The sequence below is a fragment of the Corvus moneduloides genome, chromosome 9 (genome assembly GCF_009650955.1).
Source record: "Corvus moneduloides isolate bCorMon1 chromosome 9, bCorMon1.pri, whole genome shotgun sequence".
NCBI classification, from domain to species: Eukaryota; Metazoa; Chordata; class Aves; order Passeriformes; family Corvidae; genus Corvus; species Corvus moneduloides.
In genome coordinates, this window is record NC_045484.1 from 29,744,860 (window position 1) to 29,765,775 (window position 20,916).

Below are 20,916 nucleotides of genomic sequence, written 5' to 3' on the forward strand. Positions count from 1 at the left end.
GGGGCAGAAGTCACTTGCACCAAAGTTTGGAGCTCAGCAATACTGAAAATCTGGAGATATTTCTTGAATTTAACAAGGGGAGCTGCGTGAAAATCAGAGTTTGATGCTGCAGTGCAGTGGCAGGAAACAGTTTCAGCCTCCTGCCCTGTGTGCTGCATTATTGCTGGGGGGCTTATCCCAGATTTTATTAGCCGTGTAAGCATCTCCAGCAGCATGCGACCGTCCTGCTCTCAGGAGTGCCTGACTCCTCCCTCAAGTCTCAGTGACTTGCCAGTGCAGCTGGTGGAATTCAGGCATTCCTGAAAGTTCTCCCCTGCAACCCTGCCCTGACCCTGGGCGAAGCCAAGGGGACCCCACATTGGGACAAAATACCCAGGGATTGTGCCAACCCCTGAATTGTAGTGATACCACCAGCACTTTTCTGCTGTTAAAGGATGTGATGGGAAATAACAGGCAAAGCCACTGCAGGGCCTAACAGGGATGGTGGGGGGAGGCCAAGCTGCGGTCCCAAGACATGATACCCTAATTTCTCAGGGCCAGGGGATCCTTGGCTTTATGGATTTGATTCATGGGTGATGGGAGCCGTGCTTGGACACTGGGGTACCGCAGTTGCTGCACCCGGCTGGCACAGAGCCCCTCTGCTGCAGGGCTGGGAGACCTGGAGGCTGCCTGAGGATCTGGGAGAGCTGGAGGCTGCCCGGGGGTCTGCATCCCACCGCCGCCGAGGAGGATGCTGCAGCTCCAGCATGGGAGCGTGCAACCCTCCCACAGTCACATCCATATGGGACGGGGATATATGTGGATACGCACATGTACGAGCGGGTTGCAGCGCTGGCAGGCAGGACCACGCTGGGCGGGAGAGCTCGGGGGTCCCCCCGCACCCCCCGCCGCGGAGCCGGGCCCGGGAGGCGCCGCGGGGAGCGGCGGGGGCGGGCGCGGGGGGGCGCGGCGGCTGCCAGGTGCCCCCCTCCCTCCATCCCTCCATCCCTCCCGCCCTCCGCGCCGCCCCCGCCACTTTTATTGAGACTTTATTTTGCGGCGGGGGTTGGGGGGCGCCGGTTCTCCCCTGGATTTCTCCCCCCCTCACCTTTTTCTTTCCGTTATTTATATTTTTTTATTAATTTTTTTTTGGGGGGGGGGCGGGGGAGGGGGCTCCGAGCTGGCCAAAACCTTCCCGCTCTCCGCATGTGCGTGATTTACAGTGACAGAATTGCGAGCCGGGGCTGGAGCAGCGATAAATCAGCTCCTCGCCGGCGCGGGTTGCCGGGACTCGCCCAGCGCGGGACGGAGACTGCGGCAAAAGAGAGAGGGGGAAAGGGGAAAAAAAAAAAAAAAGAAAAAAGAAAAAGAAAAGAAAAAAAAAACGGGGGGGAGGGGGGGCGGAAATACAGGAAAAAAAAACCTCGGCAGCCCGCGAGCCGGGGAAGCGAGCGGCGGGGGTTGCGCGGGCGCGGAGCGGCTGCAGCGGCCCCGGTCTGCGCTGCTCCACGGGCTTTTCCTGTCTTGGTTCCTTTTTTGGGGGTGCTTTTTCTTAAAGATTTTTTGGCTTTTTTTTTTTTCTCCTTTTTCTTTCCTCCTTCTGTACCTTAGATGAAAATGGCTACCAGTGACTTGGAGAGCGTTGGGAAGGCAGAGCTGGCAGGTTGCGAGATTTATTTATTTATTCCCCCCCCTCCCACCTCCCCCAAATAATCCAGAGGCAGACCAAAATCAAGCAGCAAACTTTAAAGGCTTTGCTTTAATTCTTTCCGCCCCGCTCCTCTATTTTCTCTCCCCCCACCCCCGATGCGGTGCCAAGGCTGTGTCGGAGGGGGGGCCCGGAGGACGGGGAGCTTGCGACGCCCATCACGGTCGCCCAAGCCGGGCAGCGGCTGCTCGGGGAGCGGGCAGGAATCGGGCAAAACCGGGCAGGATCCGCCGCGATGCGAACTCCCTCGGCGAGTAAAAATGGTGCCGCGGAGCGGGCGGATGCTGCGGTGGACACTGCGCTCCCGCGTAGGGATTATCCACTTTTTTTTTTTAATTATTATTTATTTTTGTTGTCATGCCACAGATCTACAACTGTACGTGCAAATAAAAGCGAGAGCTCACGGATACCGCTTTCCTTCCAGCGAGGACTGAGTAGTTAATCCAATAAGTATCTGTATTGTTTGGGGCGATGTGTGTGTGGTAGGGGGGAGGCAGTTAATCATGTATCGCAATGTATGGATAAAATATATGAATATTAAAGTGACGTGGGGGAAGAGTCCCGGCGCGGGGGCTCCTTTCGGGGGAGAGGACAAAGAAGAAAGTGGAAACAATCTTTTAAAATATTTTCCATTCATAAAAATGGCAGAGGGCTTATCCACCAGTCTATTTCGGCATCTGACTGAACAGCTAATGCGTTATTGCCAGCTTCAAAAGATAATTGTAGTGTCGGTAGAGACCTAATAATACAGTAGCACATGTAATTTTAAACAACACCTCATTGTTTATTGGGATGTAACTTTCCCAAAGTTTATTTGTAGCATTAAGAGATTTTTAAGTGCAGGAACAAATTGCAAATGAGCAGCTGTGGGGCGATGCACGGTTTGTGTGGCTACAAGAGTTTCTATATTTAGTGACAATCTGAATCTGAAGAGGATAAAAAAAAAAAAATAGAACATTTTTAAGGAAATGCTTATTTCCTCCTGGAGGAGGGGGGAGCTGGGCTGGGGGATCTCCTGGCTCGGGTTTTCAGTTTTCTGAGGAAGAAATAATGCAGTCAGTGTGTCTTTGCCCACGAGCTTCACGACTGTATGTACACCTGCTCCACAGGCTCAGAAATAACATTTTCATGCAAGAAGTTAAGGAAGGGGTCGGGCATACGTACGTGGGGCAGTGTCGTGATTTATGTGCTTTTCCAGGAATCCAAATAAAACCATAGCTGAGCATATCCCTTTGTAAGGGCCACCTGTGCATCACGCCTGGTTGTTCCGGGGGTTACCCTATGGAAATCTTCCCAGCCCAGTATAGAAGTTAACACAACAGTCGGGTGAGCAGAGGATGGTCTCACCTTCTCCCTGCTGTTAGGAGAGGAAAGCAGTGATTGTGACAGGCAGCCCACACGGATTACACTTCCTTTTTTCTTTTTTTTAAAGAAAAACTCCCTTTCTGCAAAAAAAAACCCACCAAAGCAGCCTCTCCAGAGAGATCTAGTACCAGCGCAGGGTGCCCAGTGCAGGGATCTATATTGCCAGGGCTTACAATGCGGCAGGTCAGTGAATTACAGTAATAAAGACTTCAAAAAAAAAAAAAAAATCAGGTGCTGAGACTAACACATTTCTTTCGCTATTCCAGAGGAGCCGTGGGCACTGGGAAAAGGCAGAGCAAGCAGAAGGGACCGGGTGCACTTCACTCTGTGGTTTCTTACAAAGTCTTTTAGGCAGAAGCGCTGGGTCTCGTGCAGGTTTTTGAGTTGTTACAACCAACCTCTGCACGTGAGCTACGGCACAGCTTTTATGACTCAATCCTTGCATGTTATGAAGTTGTCTATAAAATTAGAGGAGGTAGAGAGTAAAAAGTTACTAATCTCAGAGGAAGAGTACTACTTTTAATTCCCTAAAATTTAATTTAGTTCGAAGTTTATGGTCTAGAAGCGGGGGTTTCCAACTCCAGCTGTGTTAGTGCCTGTCCTTCCTATGAAGAACATAGAACTTATCACCTTTTAAAGAATACATAATTTAGGGCTGAAAGACGTATTTTTAATAGTAGAAAAGAGACAGAGTTAGGAAAACTTGTGATGGAAAACTTCCCTGCCCTGTACCCACGAGGAAAGTGATCAGACCTCATGTGCTGTCTGGGATAGCAAGGCTAGAACTATTTTATAAAGAATAGTTGCAGAAGAGATTTGCATATAAATTTTGTGCCAGAAAAGCAGTAATAAACCTGCACCTGTTACCGTGCCCTCCTAACCAGCCCGTCTGTAACCTAGGCACAAAGTTGTCTGAGTTTGCATCTGAACAGGCCACTCATACTATTATTATTATTGTTATTGTCATTCTTTTTTCTTCCCAAAACTTTTGCATAGATAAGAAATGTGGAAAAAAAATGACTTAGCAGTGAAGCCGATTGCTGGTTTGATTTTTATTTATTTATTTGGGGAAATAATGCCCATCTTATTGTGAAAGTTACAGACTCCAGAGAAAAGCCTGCAGCGAAGGGCAGCAGGGAATGCATGTTAATGAGGGCTAAAAGACCACCACTGCTTCTGAGCAGCGTAGGTCGATGTTTAATTTAGTATTAATATTCCTGTTTTCTCTTAGACGTAACTTTTCTTTGTCACAGAACTGTTTATGTTATCTGAAACTTTACAAAGTCCAGTCAGCAATTCTTCAGGTTCATTTTTCACACCCTCTGTTGAATCTCAGCTTTTATATTCTGAGCGAACCCTGAATGTAAAATGTTCTCACGTAAAATCAGGGACAAAAGACTTACTTTCCTTTTGAGAAATAGATTGCATAAATAAATATGACAATGCATAGACACATAATATACTGAAATAAACAGTGTGTGGATGGGTGTGGATGGGTATATAAACAATATTTGCCACACCATGTTTATACCACTCTTGCGCAAACTTTACCAAGCGAAATTTTCATTGAGGTGTGCGAGATTAGGACCAAAGTGTTTATGCCAAACTGCCTGATAAAACATTAGATTTAGGACAACGGCAGTATCAGTTCTGTATGCTGTAATCACTCTGTATCGCTGGAGAATGATTTCGTACCATTGTGAGAGGTGTCCCTCAGCTCCCAGCAGTGATAACACCGCGGGACTGTGTACAAATAAAATATAGCTGAGGACGACTGTACCTATTTGTGTCTTTCCTGATTGTGAACAGGGGCTTTATCCAGCTCGATGGTGGCATCAACATGGTGGGAAGGGAGTTTCAGGTTCCTGCGGGCCCACAGTATGGCCTGGGCCGACGGGCACTACTCAAGCCCACCCGTAAATCACAGTGAGCTTATTAAACTGCAATCACTTTCACAGGGAACTTTCACTTTGAGGTATATTTTGTTTTTTCAAAAAAGCCCTGCTTGCAAAGCAGTTTTTACATTAAAGTAGCGTTACCATTTATTTTGCTCCCCATAAGAATATCTACAGCAAAACAAAAGGGGAAATGCTGCCTCTCCCGCCTCTCTCCATTCTGCTGCTTCCTTTCTGCAGTCTGCACACTTTTGCTGGGAAGTTATTTCCTCTGCAATGCATTTCGCAATAGACTCGAGACCCTGTGGAAATGCATTACAACTCTGCAGGCATTTCTGCAACGCGCTGGGCTCCGGAGCCAGCACCCCACATCCAGGCGTGCCAGCAGCGATGCTGCCAGCAGCTCACGGTCAAAGCAGGACTTTCCACAGGAAGACTGACCAATTTTCAGTTTACTTATTCCCACTTGCTCTTAGCACAACTGCTTTAATTCCCCACATGAACGTGGCTTTGGTGATACAGCCATGGCCCAGACCCCAAATGGTGGAGCTGCCTTCACCTGCCAGATACAGACTGCAGTACTTCTTCATCCCCCCACTCTCCTTCTGGGAGTCATGGCAATGGACAGAAAATATTGCGCAGAAAAACATTATTATTCACATCTATTTAGTGGTGTAAGGTGAGAATTTCCATCAAACATGCTACCCTACTTTTTTAAGCTTCTCCTTCAAATTTGCAGCCTGGAGGTTGAAAGTTCTGCCCTCCTGCCCTCCTGTTTTAGGACGACACAGTGTTCACACAACCATGGTGTTTATTGTAGAGTCATAGAATGGCTTGGTTTGGAAGGCACCTTAAATATCATCTAGCTCCAACACTCCTGCTATGGGGGACTCTATTTCAGGATCTGAAGCCTTTAAACTAAGGAGGAAAACCCCATTATGCTCAGTTCTCTGTGCACACATGCAATAAAAAAGCAATCTCTTCCCTGGAGAGTCTTACAGAATACTCTCATTTTTGGTAGCTTCAGAACATTCCTGATTTCATGGCAGGTGGTGGGACCAGGTTAGGCACGGCACTAACCTACTGCTCCTCCATGACATTTCTACTAGGACTCGTAGATAATTCTGTAGTGGGTTGTGGGACAACAGAGAAACATCTGGGCATTGATTTCCACCAACTATACTGGCACTTAGGTCTCTTGGGGATGTGAGTCAGCACCGTGTGGCTTGATGGAAAGGGGATCAGGATTGAGCCTGGTGATTTCAGCGGGCTTCTGGCTCTCAGCGGGGTGAAGCTGCTCCCAGGGCAGCCACAGTGGCTCTCCCAAAGTCACCAACATCTCTCAGGGCCCAGGAGCGCCCTGTTGTCTATCTCAGGCCTTTCATGATTGCTGCTGTATGTTAACAGGCCATACCACATATAGCCCAGCTATTGTCAGCGCTGATCCTTGTCCAACTGACGGGCTATTCAAAGCGCTTCTCAAGCCTCTTCAAAATCCCAGCTTGTTCTACCCCGATGACAGCCATCCCTCCCATTCGGAGTTCTCTTTGTACACTTGATAACATGGTGGAAATCCCTTATTATGCTTCTTTTAATAATGCTTTCACATGGCAAGGGGACATGATGTTTTAATTTATGCAGTACACATCATCCTTCGACAATTTGCTAAGAGGAGCCCTCGCGACCTAAGCCTGCTCCGAATAACACAAGTTTATGCAAAACCAGTGGTTTCCAACCTGTGGTCTCCAGACCGCTGGGAATCGGCGGGCTCCTTCCGAGGGGTCACCAGGAGGTAACCAGGAAAGCAGAGCCGCTGCCGGGAGGTTCAAACGCGCCGCCGTGTACAGAGCTGCGCCGTCACGAGCGCAGGTCTGGGGCTCCCAAACTGCAAACTGAAAATCACTATCTCAGGGATTTTTACTTTCTTACTCTTTTTTTTTTTTTTGTCTCTGTACTCAGTACGCTGCGGCTGCAACCTCTGTGTCTTTAAATACCTGCTCAAGTCGATTAAAAGCAGTAAATTCAGAGGGGTAACCACACCACTCCTTGTGAGTTGTGTGAGTTGAAGTCTCACTTTGTTGTCAAAAAATAGCAATTAACCTTCAGATCCACTTGCTCTTCTCCCCCCCCCCCCCCCCCCGAATTAATTTTGCAGTATTATCACGCATCTTGAGGCTTCTAGTTTTAAGCATATAATGGTTCTCCTGTTAATGAAGCGGGTATCCACGATCAAGGGGAGCTGAGAGCCACGGACAATTGTTTGTTTGCCTTTATTTCTCACGCCCTTTGAAGGTTTCTCTTTCTCCTCTGTGGTTTTTTTTTTTTTTTTTTATTAAGTGACTTTAGCAGATTGTACCCTCGGAGCTGTGAATAATGGGGTTATTCTACAAAAATGGCCAAGGCTAGTTAAGACACACAAAGCCAGGAAATCCTTTCAGGGATGAAATCAGGACTATTTTAGGGGTGCTGTGTAAGTTGGAGACTTTGCAGCTCGGCTGCTGCATCGCTGCCAGGCACGGCCGCGCTGCGGGGACGATCGGTCCTCCCCCCCCGGAGGCTTGCCCGGCCGGGGGGGCCCTGCACCTTCACCGCACCGGGGGGGAAAAGCCTGGGGGGTTTGCAAAGCACGGGGGGTGCAAAGGTGGACGTGCAAAGGAGGATGGGGGGTTTGCCAATGCCAGGTAACTTTGCCCGTGCAGCAAAGGAGCTTTGCTGGTGCAAGGGACGGGGGTTCCCCGCGCTGGGGAGGGCTGCCCGTGCCGGGGGGTGCGCATGGGGGGTACCGGTGCGGAGAGGGGGGTTCCCCGTGTGGGGGGAGGGAGGTTTCCCGTTCAGAAGGAGGTTTTGCCCATGCGGGGGGGTTAACCATGCGGGGGGGGGGGCTGGTTATCCATGCAGGATGGGGGTTACCCGTGCAGGACGGGGGGGTTACCCGTGCGAGGGGCGCTCGCACCGCCCCCCCGCCGCCCTCCCGGGGAGGACCCCCGCGGCTGGGAAGGGGCTCGGCGGGGGCGGGACACTGCGGGCCCGCAGCGGGGCTGCCCGCCCGGCCGGGGGTGTGCGGGGGGATGCGGGGGATGTCCGTGAGCCCCGCCGCCCCCCGGTGCGGGTCTCCTGTGCGAATCGCGGCGATTGCGGAAATACGCGGGGGCGGGGGCGAGGAGGAGGTGGAGGAGAAGAGGGAGGAGGGAGGTGGGCGGGAGGCTGCCGAATCGCTCGTAACTTCTGCAAAGTCCCGGGCACTGGGAGCCCACCCGGCAGAGCGGGGACAGGCAGCGGCAGCGCCCGGGCACGCCCGCCCCGACCCCGGCTCGCCCCTTGCCGCAGCCACCAAAACCCCCAAATCACCCCAAAATCCACTTCAAAACAAAACCTTCACCCAAGGGAAGAAAAAATCCCAACACATCCCACCTAAGAGCCGGCGGCAGTTGGCTGCGGCGGGTTTTCCCTTCCGGTTCCCAACGGCCGCGAATCGATTTTAGCCATAAAAAATACTAAAAAAATGCGAAAAAAGAAAAAGTGCCGCCAGAGCCCGCAAAGTTTCTCTTGCACTGTTATCCGTGTTACCCTCTTATCCCTGCCCGTGGGACGCGGCGCCGCCTAAACTCTTGTTTTTGTATTTTTAACCCGATTCCCACGCTTTCGCAGAGGGAATTCGCTATTGTGTGCGCGGGGTCTGGGCGCGGAGGGAGCGCGGGCGCGCAGGGCTGCGCCGCAGCTTTTTTTTTCCCCTTTTTTTTTTTAATTTTTTTTTTTTTTTGTCAGGGATTTGAGAAAACCGCTGAGCTTGACAGATTCCCCCCGTCCCCCCCTCCCCGCCCGTACGTGCGCGCCGACTCCGTGCGCGCCGTCTGGAGCGCCCGCGGCCGCGCACAAAGAAACGCGCCCGGGCGCGGGCTGTGACGGACCGCGGCGGGGACCAATGGACGGGGCGGGGCATTGTGACGTCACCGAGCGCTGTCCAATCAGCGGCGGGGGTGGGTGTTGCGACGTTTGAACTCCCCCGGGGGGAGGGGCGCGCCTTTTTTTCTCTTTTTTTTTTTCCTTTTTTTCCCCTCCTCTTTTATTTTTTTCACTCTCTCTTTTTTTTTTTTCCTCTTTTTTTTTTTTTTTTTTTTTTTTTTTTTGCCTTTTCCGCCGAAGTTGGCGGCGCCCCGCGGGGACGGGGCCGCTGGCGGGGCCGGAGCCTTGGAAACCTCCGGATTTAGCACCCAAAAAAAAAAAAAAAAAAAAAAAGGGGGGGATGGGAGAAGAAGAAAGAGAAAAAAAACCTTTAAAAACAAAAAAACCAAAACCCACCACATTTTAAAAATTATTTATTTTTTGAAGTGTGCTTAGTAAAACGCTGAGTTGGGAAAGATCAGGAGAACTTGCGCGCCCACCCGTTTAGTGCTCAAATATTCTGGGGTGGGGGTAGGTGCTTTCGCTCTGCCCTTATTTTTTTGGGATGGGGGTGTCCGCGGCTGCGGAGGGGCTGCACTTGACCGTGGCCCCTGCCTAGAGGGCGCAACCAGCCGTCCCGCGGCCAAAAGTCTCCCGAAGGGCGCCAAAAGTTACTTAAAAGATAATGCTGGAAACCGCAAAAGGCTGGGAACGGTGCGACACGGACGAGGGGGGAACGCAACCCACTCCCCCGCCACCTCCGAAAGAAGCTGCGGGAGGAGATTTTTCCTCGTTTTCCCCTATAGATTGGATTTTTCCCTGCGCGTGTCGTCGTCCCTCCCCCCCGCTCTCCCCTCCAAAAAGCCTGTGACTACGCGCAGGGACGCGGGGGTCACCTAAACTGCCTCCAGCATCAGTGGAAAACGCTATTCTCAAGCGGAAAGGGGGGGTGGGGGGGGAGGAACACACCACCCGGGACACCCTCCGAGTCCCCAGGAGCGGGCTGGAGAGCATCCAAACCCCAAACCCAAACGTTGCCGGTGCCAAGACAATGCGCTCCAGAAGTGGCAGGAGGCGCGGAGGTATTTTTAATTTTAAGCGCTTCACTTTTAGATTTTATAAGGAAAAAAGAAGGGGGAGTGCGATGTGCAGATGAATTTATGTGTTGCTATTTTTTAAAAGAAAATTATTATTTTTTTTAAAGTGGAATAAGCACCCTTGATTCTAAAGCGCTTGATTTAAAATGACAAGTGCCAAAGGGGATGGGGAAAGTTGTGGAAGGCAACGCCGCTTCCCTCGGCCCCCCTTGCCCCATCCCTCCACGGTCAAGGGCCGAGCGGAGCCGCAGCCCCCGGGAAGAGATAAATAAATAAACAAACAAATAAATAAATAAATAAGATAGAAAGAAAAATACACAACCCCCTCCACACACACACACCCAAAAAGAGGAAAACTTTGAGCCGAGCCCCGCTCGCCTCTCGGTTCCGCGGCTGGCCGCGCTGCGGGGCGGCGGGGCGGAGGGAGGCGGCGGCGCCGCAGCCCCCTCCCCGCCCCTCCCCGCCCCCGCGGGCGGGCGGCGCGGGGCGCGGGGCGGGCGGTGCGCGGCGCAGAGCGGAGGGGCGCGGAGCGGAGCGGAGGGGCGCGGAGCGGGGGCGGCGGAGGGGTGCGCAGCGAGCGCTATGCCTTTAACGGCGCGCGGGGCAGGCATGCCGAGCGCGTAGTGCGGGAAAGTCGAGGCGGGGTTAAAGTTCAGCTCATGGAGCGGCTCCGCGCTGGCTGCAGTTTGGCAGAGTTGGAAATGTGAAAGCAAGAAGCAGGCTCGGGGCTCCCCCTCCTCTCCTCTCTCTCTCTCTTTTTTCCCCTCCTCTCTCTCCCTCTCCCTCTCTCTCTCTCCCCCTCTCTCTCTCCCTCTCTCCCCGCACACGCACACCTCCAAACCGCAGCCCCCCGCAGCAGTCATGTATTCTCCGCTCTGTCTCACCCAGGTAAGCGGCCGCCGGGGCGCGGTGGGGCCGGCGCTGCGGGGGTGCGCGGCCGTGCGCGCCGGGGAAGGGGCACCACCGCCGCTCGCCGAAACTAACTTTGTTGCCTTTCGCTCGCATCCCCCCCCCCCCCTCCACCCCCTTCCCGCACGGCCATTTGTGTCGGCACATGGCTAATGGCGCCTACTTATTAATGCTTTAATTAACGGGGGGGGCCTCGCGGGCGCGGTGCTGCGGGACGACCCGCACGGCCCCGCCGTGCTTGGTCATCCGCGATCGATGCCGCCGATGCCGCCGCCCGCGCCGGAGCGCCCCGCACCACCCCGCACCGCGGCCCCCGGGGCAGCGCTGGAGCCGCTGCGCCGCTCCCCGCCCCGGGCACGGCGCGGCCCGCAACCCCCGCCACCGCGCTCGGGGCTCCGCGGGAGCGGCCGCGCCGGCTCCGCGCCCCCCCAGCGCCCCGGGCACGGAGAGAGGAACCGTCCCCCGCACCTGGGCTCGCTCCCGCGGTGCGGCGCGGTGCAGCCGCCCCCGCGCAGAGCGCCCTCCGCACCCGCGGAGGCCGCTCCAGCGGGGGGACCGTGCCTGTGTCCCCTCACACGGACACCCGCAAACTTGTCCCGCGTGTGTCGCGTGTCCCCCCCCCCCCCCCCCGCCGCCCTCCCGCCCGCGGATCGGGCCCCCGCGGCACTCGGCGCAACTTTTGAGCCCCCCGCTCGCGGCAGGACGGGGCTGCGCGGGGAGTGGAAGGGGGGAGTGTCGCTCCGCGGTGCCCCCCGGTTGCGCGGCCGCGGAGCCCCCGGCTCCCCCCTTTTGCCCGCGCGCTGCTGCAGGACGCTGAATTACACCCCTTCAATTAGCAGGATATAATGGTTTAACGAGGAAATGCTTTGTGGCGGACTCAAACCCCAGATTATTTCCTCCTGCAGGAGATTTTGACTACATTATTCTTATTAATTTAATTGGAATATTTTTTTTCTCCCGGTGAGAAAGCCTCTCCGGGCTTTTTCCGTCGAGAAAAAGGCAAGGAATTGCAGGGAAAGGGGCGGCAGCTTCCCAGGCAGCCCGAAGAGCTGCAAAAGTTTCGTCCCCTTCTCCCGTGGCAGTCCCCTCTCCTTCCCCAGCCTCCCCCAAATTTTGGGGTGTTGGCGAGAAAACACCAGGCCGGCGAGGGCACGAAACTCCAAACCGTACACTTGCTCAAAAGGCAGGAGGAAAATGTGAGCAGCGGGAGTTTGCAGAGGATGGGATGCAATTCCGGGCTGTGCCTGGGCAAAGTTTGTGCCTTTAATTCAACTCTGAGAAATACCTGGTTTTTGTCAGTGCTGCGGCTGCAGGAGGGACCCCCGGACGCTCCGTGCAGGGCCCTCAGCGCCGACGCGCTTGGCATCTCCACGTGGGGCTCCTGGGTCTCAGTAGGCCCAGTCGCACGTTAAGGAGAGAAAATAAATCCATGGGCTGGTTGCTCCCTGGCCCAGTCGTGTCATGTGTGTGTGTCCCCCCCCCCCCTCCTTTTTTTTTTTTTTTTTTAATTTATCAAAAGAAAAGCAGAAAGCCAGGCATGTGCTTTGACTCCGTTAGGAAAATCTCGCATTCTTGCTGCACGTTTGGAAAAGTAATAGGAGGATTAGAGGCCTCCTGACAAACTCTTCCCTCCGAAGGATCAATTAGGTGATTCTGTCATTTTTCCATAGAAAAAGGGGGGTGAGCCCTGAGCTATTGCAAGCAATCTCCTATTTTATCATTTCAAGAGCTTTTATTGATACAAGTTTTGGGATGGATTTTTTTTCTTTTTTTTTCTTTTTTTTTTTGGTCAAGTTTTGGTTCAGGTTTAAAGGGAAGCTCTTGAAAGTGGGTTAGAAAATGAAAACAAACAGAAATCCTGGTTCTGAGCATATTTATCCAAGCCCTGGAACCGAAATGGCACAAGCATTTTGTGTCATCTGTCAGGAAAAATCCAAACATCGTTCCATTTACATATCTGCTGAGGAGCTAGGAAATAGTTGGGGAACATATGCACGTCTCCTCATAGATATACAAGCAAATGGATTGTAAAAATATTAGCAAGGGTCGCTGTAGCTGGCTTAATTTCAAAAGGATCTGCAGAAATTGTTTCAAAGCCTCCTTTGCAGGGTTACATTATTGCAGGCGCCTTTGGGTTGGGGTTGGGGTTCTTTTGTCGTAGGGTTTTTGTTTTGTTTCTTTTTTAACACCTTTTTGAAGAGCAGAGGAGAATTTTGGGGTATGCAGTACAGAATCGTGCGGCCCAAATTTTAGGTGCTGCTTAGAAACAGGCAGCTCTCGGAAGAGCTGTATCCTCAAACTTTGGTGAGGAGTGCAATAAAGAAAACCCTAACTTTTTATGATCGCTTTCCCAGTTTTCTGATGTCTTTTATTTTTAGGTAACCCATCCGACACCGAGGGGGGAAAGTAAATGGCTTTATCAAATACTTTCAAAGTTTTCCTTCAAGCTAACTTGTGGAAAGGGAGAGATCATCACCTTTTCCACCAGTTCCTTAAAATCCTGCTATTTTGCAGCGAGGCTGCAGACAAGTTGCACATCTGTTAGCACACTTGCACTGACTGACACATTTCCAAAACTTTTTGGGTTTTTTGGGGGGGCTGTAACGCCACTGAAATAGAAAATTGTGTTGTGCAGAAGCTGCTCCCCCCCTCCGTCCCCGCGTCCAGCCCAATTCTGTTTGATCAGTCCTGGCTGCTTTTATTTCCACTTGGACTTTGCTAATACCTCAGCGCCGAGATTGAAGCGGTGCGATTTTCCGGAGCAGCGTGTTTACCACGACACTCTGAAAGTTGGTCTGTTTATGAGTCATTAACCTTTTCTCCTCATACACCATTTTGAAAAGACACATTGGGGTGTAGTAGGGACATGCACACCTCGCGCCCGAGCAGCGGTGCTTCTCGTTTACTTCAGCCACAGACCCTGACTTTGCACCAAAAAGCATCTTGGTTTTTTTTCCCCCTCCCTTTAAAGTGGTTTAGTGATTTTTTTAAATGGTTTTTCTTTTGGGTGTTGTTTTTACCTCCCCTTTCAGGTTCACATCGTAGAAATCAGCTTTAGCGCAGGTTAAAGCAACTCTCTCTTGGATGGTATCCAGCGCCGAGCCAAAAAAGTCCCGAGCACATGAGATCAGGCAGGACAAAGCGCTGCTTAAAGCAGAAAAGTTAAAATATTTCAGGATGTACCAAGACGTGTTTGGAAAGTGGGAAGGCTGGAAGCGCTGCCCTGGCTCGCTGTGGGGCTGTCGAGCCTCTCTGCTCTGTGTACCTTCGCAGATAAACTTCCACTTGACAAAAGGCCTTTTTTCCTTGACTCTCCCTGAGTGGGGAAAGGGAAGGACAGGAGGGATCAGGAGGGAAGGTTTATTATTTTTAATAGCTTGTAGAGAACTGCTGGTTTTATATTTTATTTCTTCCCCCCCCCCCCCCCCGTCTTTTCCCCCCCCCCCCCGTGAGAGCTGTTTCTGGTGGGTGAGAGCAGCTCCATGTGCTGGGATTGTGCCTCCTCTCACTTTTTGAATCTGCCGACTGCAAACTCACAGCAATCTTTTTTTTTTTTTTTTTAAACTTTATTGAAATTTGAAACTATCATCTTTTCCCATAGAGGAGGGAAAAAAAAAAAGAGGAATGTGCCAATCATTGGAGTGATTTATTTCATTTTACCTGCTTTTATTTTAATAATCATTCATAGTACTTTGATTGCTGCCGCTCTGCTCTAATGAAATATATTGTGCTGTTAGGAAAGTTTTTAGCAATCTGTGTTTAAAATAAAAATAAATGCAACAGTGCTACCTATAGATTTAAGTATCTGCAATTCTGGGGCCACTCAGAATAAGTGCAATGAAAGGTTTTGGGAAGTCAGCAGAAGGTCTTGATTTACAACAGGATTTTGCTGATAGATATTTCTACTATTGATTTCTCAATTTTTCATAATTTCTGAAAAGAACCATGCAAATTAAAATAAAGTGTTGAAAGAAAGTAAGATGTCTGTTTTAATAACCATATTTGCACGACCCACAATGATTTGGGTAGGAAATGTACGCCACGGGATAATTAAAAAAAAAAAAAGTTAGTTTGTTAATCTGAAAAATGCCCAATGTTTTCTTGCACGGGGGTAGGCAGCGGGTGGCTTTTCCCATGCTGGGGAAAACGTTCCACAAATTACTTTATTTTTCCCTCCTGGAGGGCCCAATCCTGAGAAAAGGAGGAACTGGAAGCAGGGACATCCCCAGCACGCGGCGCTGGATCAGGCCCCACAGGCTGGATACGTTTTTATGTGCAGCCTGGAGTTCGGTCGTTCATTTATTCATGGGAAAACACAAGAAGCATGGCCCCAGTATATTATAATACATTTTGATTTCTTTGGCTGATTTATGTAATACTGTCTGAGGAAAAGAAATCTAACTGTATATATAGTTATTTTAAAAAAAAAGAAATCAAGGGGTCTTTCTCGCCCTTTTTTAGCGTCAGCTTAATTTTAATTACGATTATTTTTGTGCCAAGGGAGAGGGGTGATCTTTAACTCCTCGTTACACAAAGCAAGCAGTGTCTCTGGATGGCCAAACTAACTTTCCGAGTAGGACATTTCTTCTTAAATATTTGAAAATCTGACACAATTAATAATTCTTTGCATATTTGCTCAAGTTGTGCTACAGTTTTCTGTTACTGCGTTTTTCAATTTTTCCTGGTTTTTTATTATTTTTTTTTTTTAATTTTATGGGAAGGCTCAGAGTTTGACTTTCCCTAATATGCCCAGATATCAAGTTTTTTTTTTTTTTTACTTTTTGATGAAATGTAAACGAAACTTTAAAAAAAAATAAATAAATTGCAAGGCTTGCTTTTTCTAGGATTTTAGTGTTAGTTATTGTTGCGCTCACGGGATAAATCGACCGCGGTAGTTTTCACTCCCTTCCCTGTTTAGGAACCAGAGTGAAAACCACCCTTCATTGTAATTGTATATACAGCTATAGTGGCATTTTACTTTTCTGCCGGCTGCTATTTCCAAATATATCTTAGGGAAGTTTTACTATACTTTAGACTTCCCCATACAAACATTGATTGGCATCCAAATGTTTAGGATTTGCCAAATTGGCGGGCAAACGCTGGCTACACCGCAAGCAGCGGGGTCAGGGAGAGAGCAAAGGGAGATACACGCTCCGCAAGTGGACTTGCAAAGGAGTTTTTAGCTTTTAACTCATTCTGCCCTTCTTTTTCTTTTTTGTTTTTAAGGTTTGGGGACCGGGGAAAGGGCCCCAGCATTGCACCATCTCCATCTGGGTGTTTGGTTGAAGTTGGACCCTGTTTTTGGGGGGTGGGAGCAGAGGTTTCGGGCTGGCGCGAAGGGAAGCGGGGATGTGGTGGTGGCGAGTTCGGGGTCCATCATCGAGGGGTTCCACAGCCCTTAAAATTTATCAGTACCCTCCTGATTCTCACCACCCCATGAAAGCCCCATTTGTGAAGACTCTTTGTTGATGGTTTCAGTGACATCGACCCTTCTCTGTAACTTTTTTCAGGATGAATTTCATCCCTTCATCGAAGCACTTCTGCCTCACGTCCGAGCGTTTGCGTACACGTGGTTCAACCTGCAAGCCCGAAAAAGAAAATACTTCAAAAAACATGAAAAACGCATGTCAAAAGAGGAAGAGAGAGCCGTGAAGGACGAACTGCTAAGTGAAAAACCCGAGGTAAAGCAAAAATGGGCATCCAGACTTCTGGCAAAGCTCCGGAAAGATATCAGGCCTGAATTTCGGGAGGATTTTGTTCTCACAGTCACAGGAAAAAAGCCTCCGTGTTGCGTTCTTTCCAATCCAGACCAGAAGGGCAAGATGAGAAGAATTGACTGCCTTCGCCAGGCAGATAAGGTCTGGAGGTTGGACCTTGTTATGGTGATTTTATTTAAAGGTATTCCGCTCGAAAGTACTGATGGCGAGCGCCTTGTAAAGTCCCCACAGTGCTCTAACCCCGGGCTGTGCGTACAGCCCCACCATATAGGAGTTTCTGTTAAGGAACTCGATTTATATTTGGCATACTTTGTGCACGCAGCAGGTAAGTGCCTTTCTCTACCACCTTCTCCAACTTTTCGGTTATCTCCGTGCCGGGTGCCGTGCCCTGGCGGCGGCTGCATGAGCCGGGGAGGGAGCTGGGAATGCCGGTTATCGCTCTCCCGGGGCGGTGAGGAGGGTGCCAAAACACCCCCACTCCGTTTTTTTTTTTTTTTTTTTTAATGCGGGTTTTTAAGGTGCAGCCACATAAAAGTGGCTCTTGTTTTCCGCGGTTAACAGCATTTTGGGCATCCTTTACAGGTGTTATCCTAAATGTTGTCCTAGGAGGGCTCACAGCTGGACGCGGCTTCCTTTACCCTCATTTTGGGGGAAAGCAGACAGATTTTAGTTTAATTTTTTTTTTTTTTTAAATAAAGTTTGTATATGTTATGCACAAAGTAGTCCAGGAGGGCTAGAGGTGCCCGAGGCCTGTGGGTCAGGAGTACCAGGTATCCTCACCCCACAGAGATGAGATGGGGAACATAAATCCTCCAGGACCGGGTTTGGAGGGAAAGGAGAAGAAAGTCCCTTGATAGCAAACCTAGTCATCAGGTCTGAGTGGACATGAAACAAACCTCTGGGTAATCCTAGGGGGAAAAGGAGGCATTTAAACCCCCCGAAATATCACAATTTATACACCTAAAAGCTAAGCAGGTCTTGAAAAAAATTCCTGATTTGACAATATTGTGCTTATGAGGAGGGGCTGAGATGTTTTAACGTGTGATGAAAATCTTGGGATCCCAGAGTCCAACACAAAGTACACTCTGCCTGCGGTGTGACTCGGTGTGCTCAGAGGATGTGTAGAATGTTGACTGGATAAAATAATGTGCTACTGTAGTTCTTCTGGTTGATTGTAGTGCAGGAAAATATGCGCGTGTGAAGTGCGAGGCCCTGAGTTTCATGTATGGGATTCATGGGTCCCCCAGCATATCCTGACTTGTGAGTTGAGGGGCTGGACAGGCTGGAAAACCAGAGGAGCCGGGGGGAGAGAAATCATATTAGTAAAAAAAAAACACTTCTGTATAAATATTTATCGGTAAGAAAACAAAGCAAATTACAGCCCAGGGAGCCTGCATTTCCCATGCCAACTTCTTTCAGAGGATCTTGCAGAAAGTTTTGGCTTCCCCAAAGTTTTTCTGCGCTGAGTCCCTGCCATGGTTGTTGTGTTAGGCAATGTCGCCGCTGGGATTTTACAGATATGATCCCTGTTCAGAAATAACTTTTGAGTATCCTCATGGTATTTCTTACAGATAAGCTGCAACATTTACTTTGCACTTCAGTGTGAGGTGGTAAATCATACTGCACATTTATGGTGAAAGGGAAGTAGGCAAATATTGAGGAAAATTATTTATTTACTCTGAGCTTTATTATGGCCACGGTGAAGGAAGGATTATGGATAAATGACTAACTGAAGGGAGCTTGGGGCTGGGGCATTTCAGGTCACTTCCCATTCCATCACCGACCCCAAGGGGACCATGGATTCACATCCCCTTTGTCTGCCTCAGTTTCCTCCTCCGCATGTCGGAGCAGGGCGATACATTTAAAATGCTTTGATATCCAAATGGGAGCTATAGACTGCTATTTCCTGATCTACAGCACGCAGGTTTTTATTATTTAGATTTATATATAGCATGGTGCTGGTAAATACTGGTCCATATTGTATTTCCCAGGCCCTCTGTGGGGCACGCAAGTTGTTGATAGAAACCAACGGTCTTGGCTTAGCTTGCATGTAGGGTCACAGAAATGTAGGATGGGGAGAAAAGGACCAAACCCAGGGGTGGGAGTATTTCGGGGAGCTTCAAGGGATCCTCTCCCTGTTATAACAGTCGGGCAATAGATGTTATAAAAGTTCAATATTGTGATTAGGAATATACCATCTTATCAGCACGCTGGAGGCAAACAGTAGCCTTGCTAGCAAACTGTTATTTATTCCTGCCTTCATCATCAACAGGCAGCGATCGCACCGATTGTCCTTCGGACTCGGTGTTTGCCGCGGAAACTCGGTGCGAGGCCTGGGCGCGGTTTTTTGGGGTTAGATTTGGGGATTTGTGTGAGCAAAACACGGCACCGCGCCGTGTTTTCGGCCGTTGTTTGCTGATTGCACGCATCGCATTGTGCTCTCAATGCAGTAGCGTGTGCTGGCGTATTCCTGCTAAACCTCAGCGGGGAGGGGGACGAAATGAATTTTGGGAGGTGGCACAGCGTGGTCGCTGTCTATATGGCTTCACAGAGGTGTACCGAAAGCTTTGCGTAGAGCTACCTCTTTTTCTTCCCCCTTTTTCCCGTTTTTTTCCCCCTCCGATGTATCCCAGCAGTCTTTGTTACACCTGAACATTGGCCAAGTTGACAGCCATTGGTTCCCGCAGACCCGCAGTAATGGCAGCTTGTGCCGGGTGCGCAACAGGAAAATTACAAAAGAAAAAAATATTAAGGGTCCTTTGTCTCCAACTCCATCAGACCTCGCTCCCCAAATGTATGGACCGCGTATTTATAAGGAGGAAGTCGCCAGCGCAAATATTAGGTAGGCTGGTCAACTTATATATAGCGGATTTGACAAGCATCTGCTATAGTACAGAAGATTTGTAAACACTAAACAATGTTTTTACCTCCTTAAAAGTTTTGAGAAGTTGCCAGTATTGGCAGGAGGCACAGACTCCGAAACGTGCTTGAAGATACGTGCCAAAACCATTGTGACCTTTTCACCCATAGTGCTCGCTTCTCTTTTTCTTGTGGGTTTTTTTTTTCCCCCCACTTTTCGTCTTCTTTTCTTGGGGGGAGTATTCTGTTCCAAGATGCCCTTATTCGAGATGACTTCGGCGGCAAGATGTCCCTTTCCTTCTAAACATGTAGGATAATTATTGCTTTGAATCCACGCTTTTCCTTCAGTAGGCACTATCATCTGTAAGGGAACACATGTGCACAGATTTAAATAGTGCTTCTTACAAAGCTACTGAAATCAATTATTCTCTTTAAGAGCTGGCTAGAAGGAGAAAACAAAAATATGCAAATAGGCAAACTACATGTCATTTTCGTTAAAAGGATAAAAAAAAGAAATTGAAAAAAAATAAAAAGGAAAGGAAGATCGGTATTTTGTGAATTAGAGGTTGACCAAGAAATGTATTGAAATCTAGAGTATTGCTCTCAGTTTGCAGTTTCTAATCTGCTTAACTAAAAGCAGGCGGCATTTTCATACCCTGAACTTGGGTTTGCTTTTTAGTTTTCACTTATTCTGCTCTTGTATCAAATGACAAGTTGGAAACCATTGTGGCAAACCGTTTTCTTTGTGGGAGTCGAACAGTAAAGCTAATTTATGACCGGTCCTTTACCAGATGATCTGTATCAGAATCTACAATATACTAGGCACGTGGCAAGGTCACAATTTAAGTTGTTAAGGTCACAACCTTAGCCACCAGGCATTTGACCTTTTAGATAAAGTTAACCTTTGTTCATTAGTAGGCACTCAACCGAGAACTTTCTGGAGTTTTTTACTGCTTTGGAGTTCCTCCTGCTAATGCGATCAGATTGGAGAATAGATTCGCAATAGAAGTAGTTAAATTTTCTGAGAGGTCACAGATTTTAGAGACTTCTCCAGTGGCCGAAGCGGGATGGCGGGCCAGGAGGCGATGCTGCAGTGCCCGGTTTATTTTTTTGGCCGGCCATCGTTATGCGCTTCAGGCGAGAATTAAGCTCGCGAGGTATTTGTGGCAGAGAAAATCTTTTAATCTTTCAGAAGGACATTTAAAAATCCCAAATTTAAGAAGAAATCTGGGGCTAGGGTTTTATTTATGTGAGCTCATTTTTCTGCTCATGTTTAGACTCGAAGGCAGCGAAGATGCCAGAACTCGGCCTTATTTCTGTGACTGAAAATTTACTTAACCTCTAGAAGTGCTCTGTGGCTAATTGATGGGCAGTGGTATATAGCACATGACCTTGAACTTTCAGCTAGGCCCATTTTACGCTCCCATCGACAGATTTAAAATATTCTACTTGGACCACCACAAAGAGGCATCGATGGGAATAACCCAAAGATGGGTTAATGCAGA

At 49.4% G+C, this 20,916-nt stretch overlaps 1 protein-coding gene and 1 long non-coding RNA gene across 21 annotated transcripts in view; both read left to right on the forward strand.

Annotated features, from left to right (window-relative positions):
- The window catches only part of NFIA (nuclear factor I A), a 350,471-nt gene that overhangs the window by 89,896 nt on the left and 239,659 nt on the right, over positions 1-20,916 (forward strand). For 12 of the 20 annotated variants that reach the window (XM_032118438.1, XM_032118436.1, XM_032118437.1 and 9 more), the window contains exon 2: positions 16,346-16,877. In XM_032118438.1, coding sequence (XP_031974329.1) covers positions 16,346-16,877 — 532 coding nt within the window. Of the gene's footprint in view, positions 1-10,455; positions 10,815-16,345; positions 16,878-20,916 lie in introns of those variants that run through there. The other 8 variants (XM_032118449.1, XM_032118454.1, XM_032118446.1 and 5 more) reach the window with 1 other exon arrangement.
- LOC116448270 lies at positions 1,401-4,831 on the forward strand. Its single transcript, XR_004241862.1, has 2 exons — positions 1,401-1,642; positions 1,799-4,831. It is a non-coding gene; the product is annotated as an uncharacterized LOC116448270 (long non-coding RNA).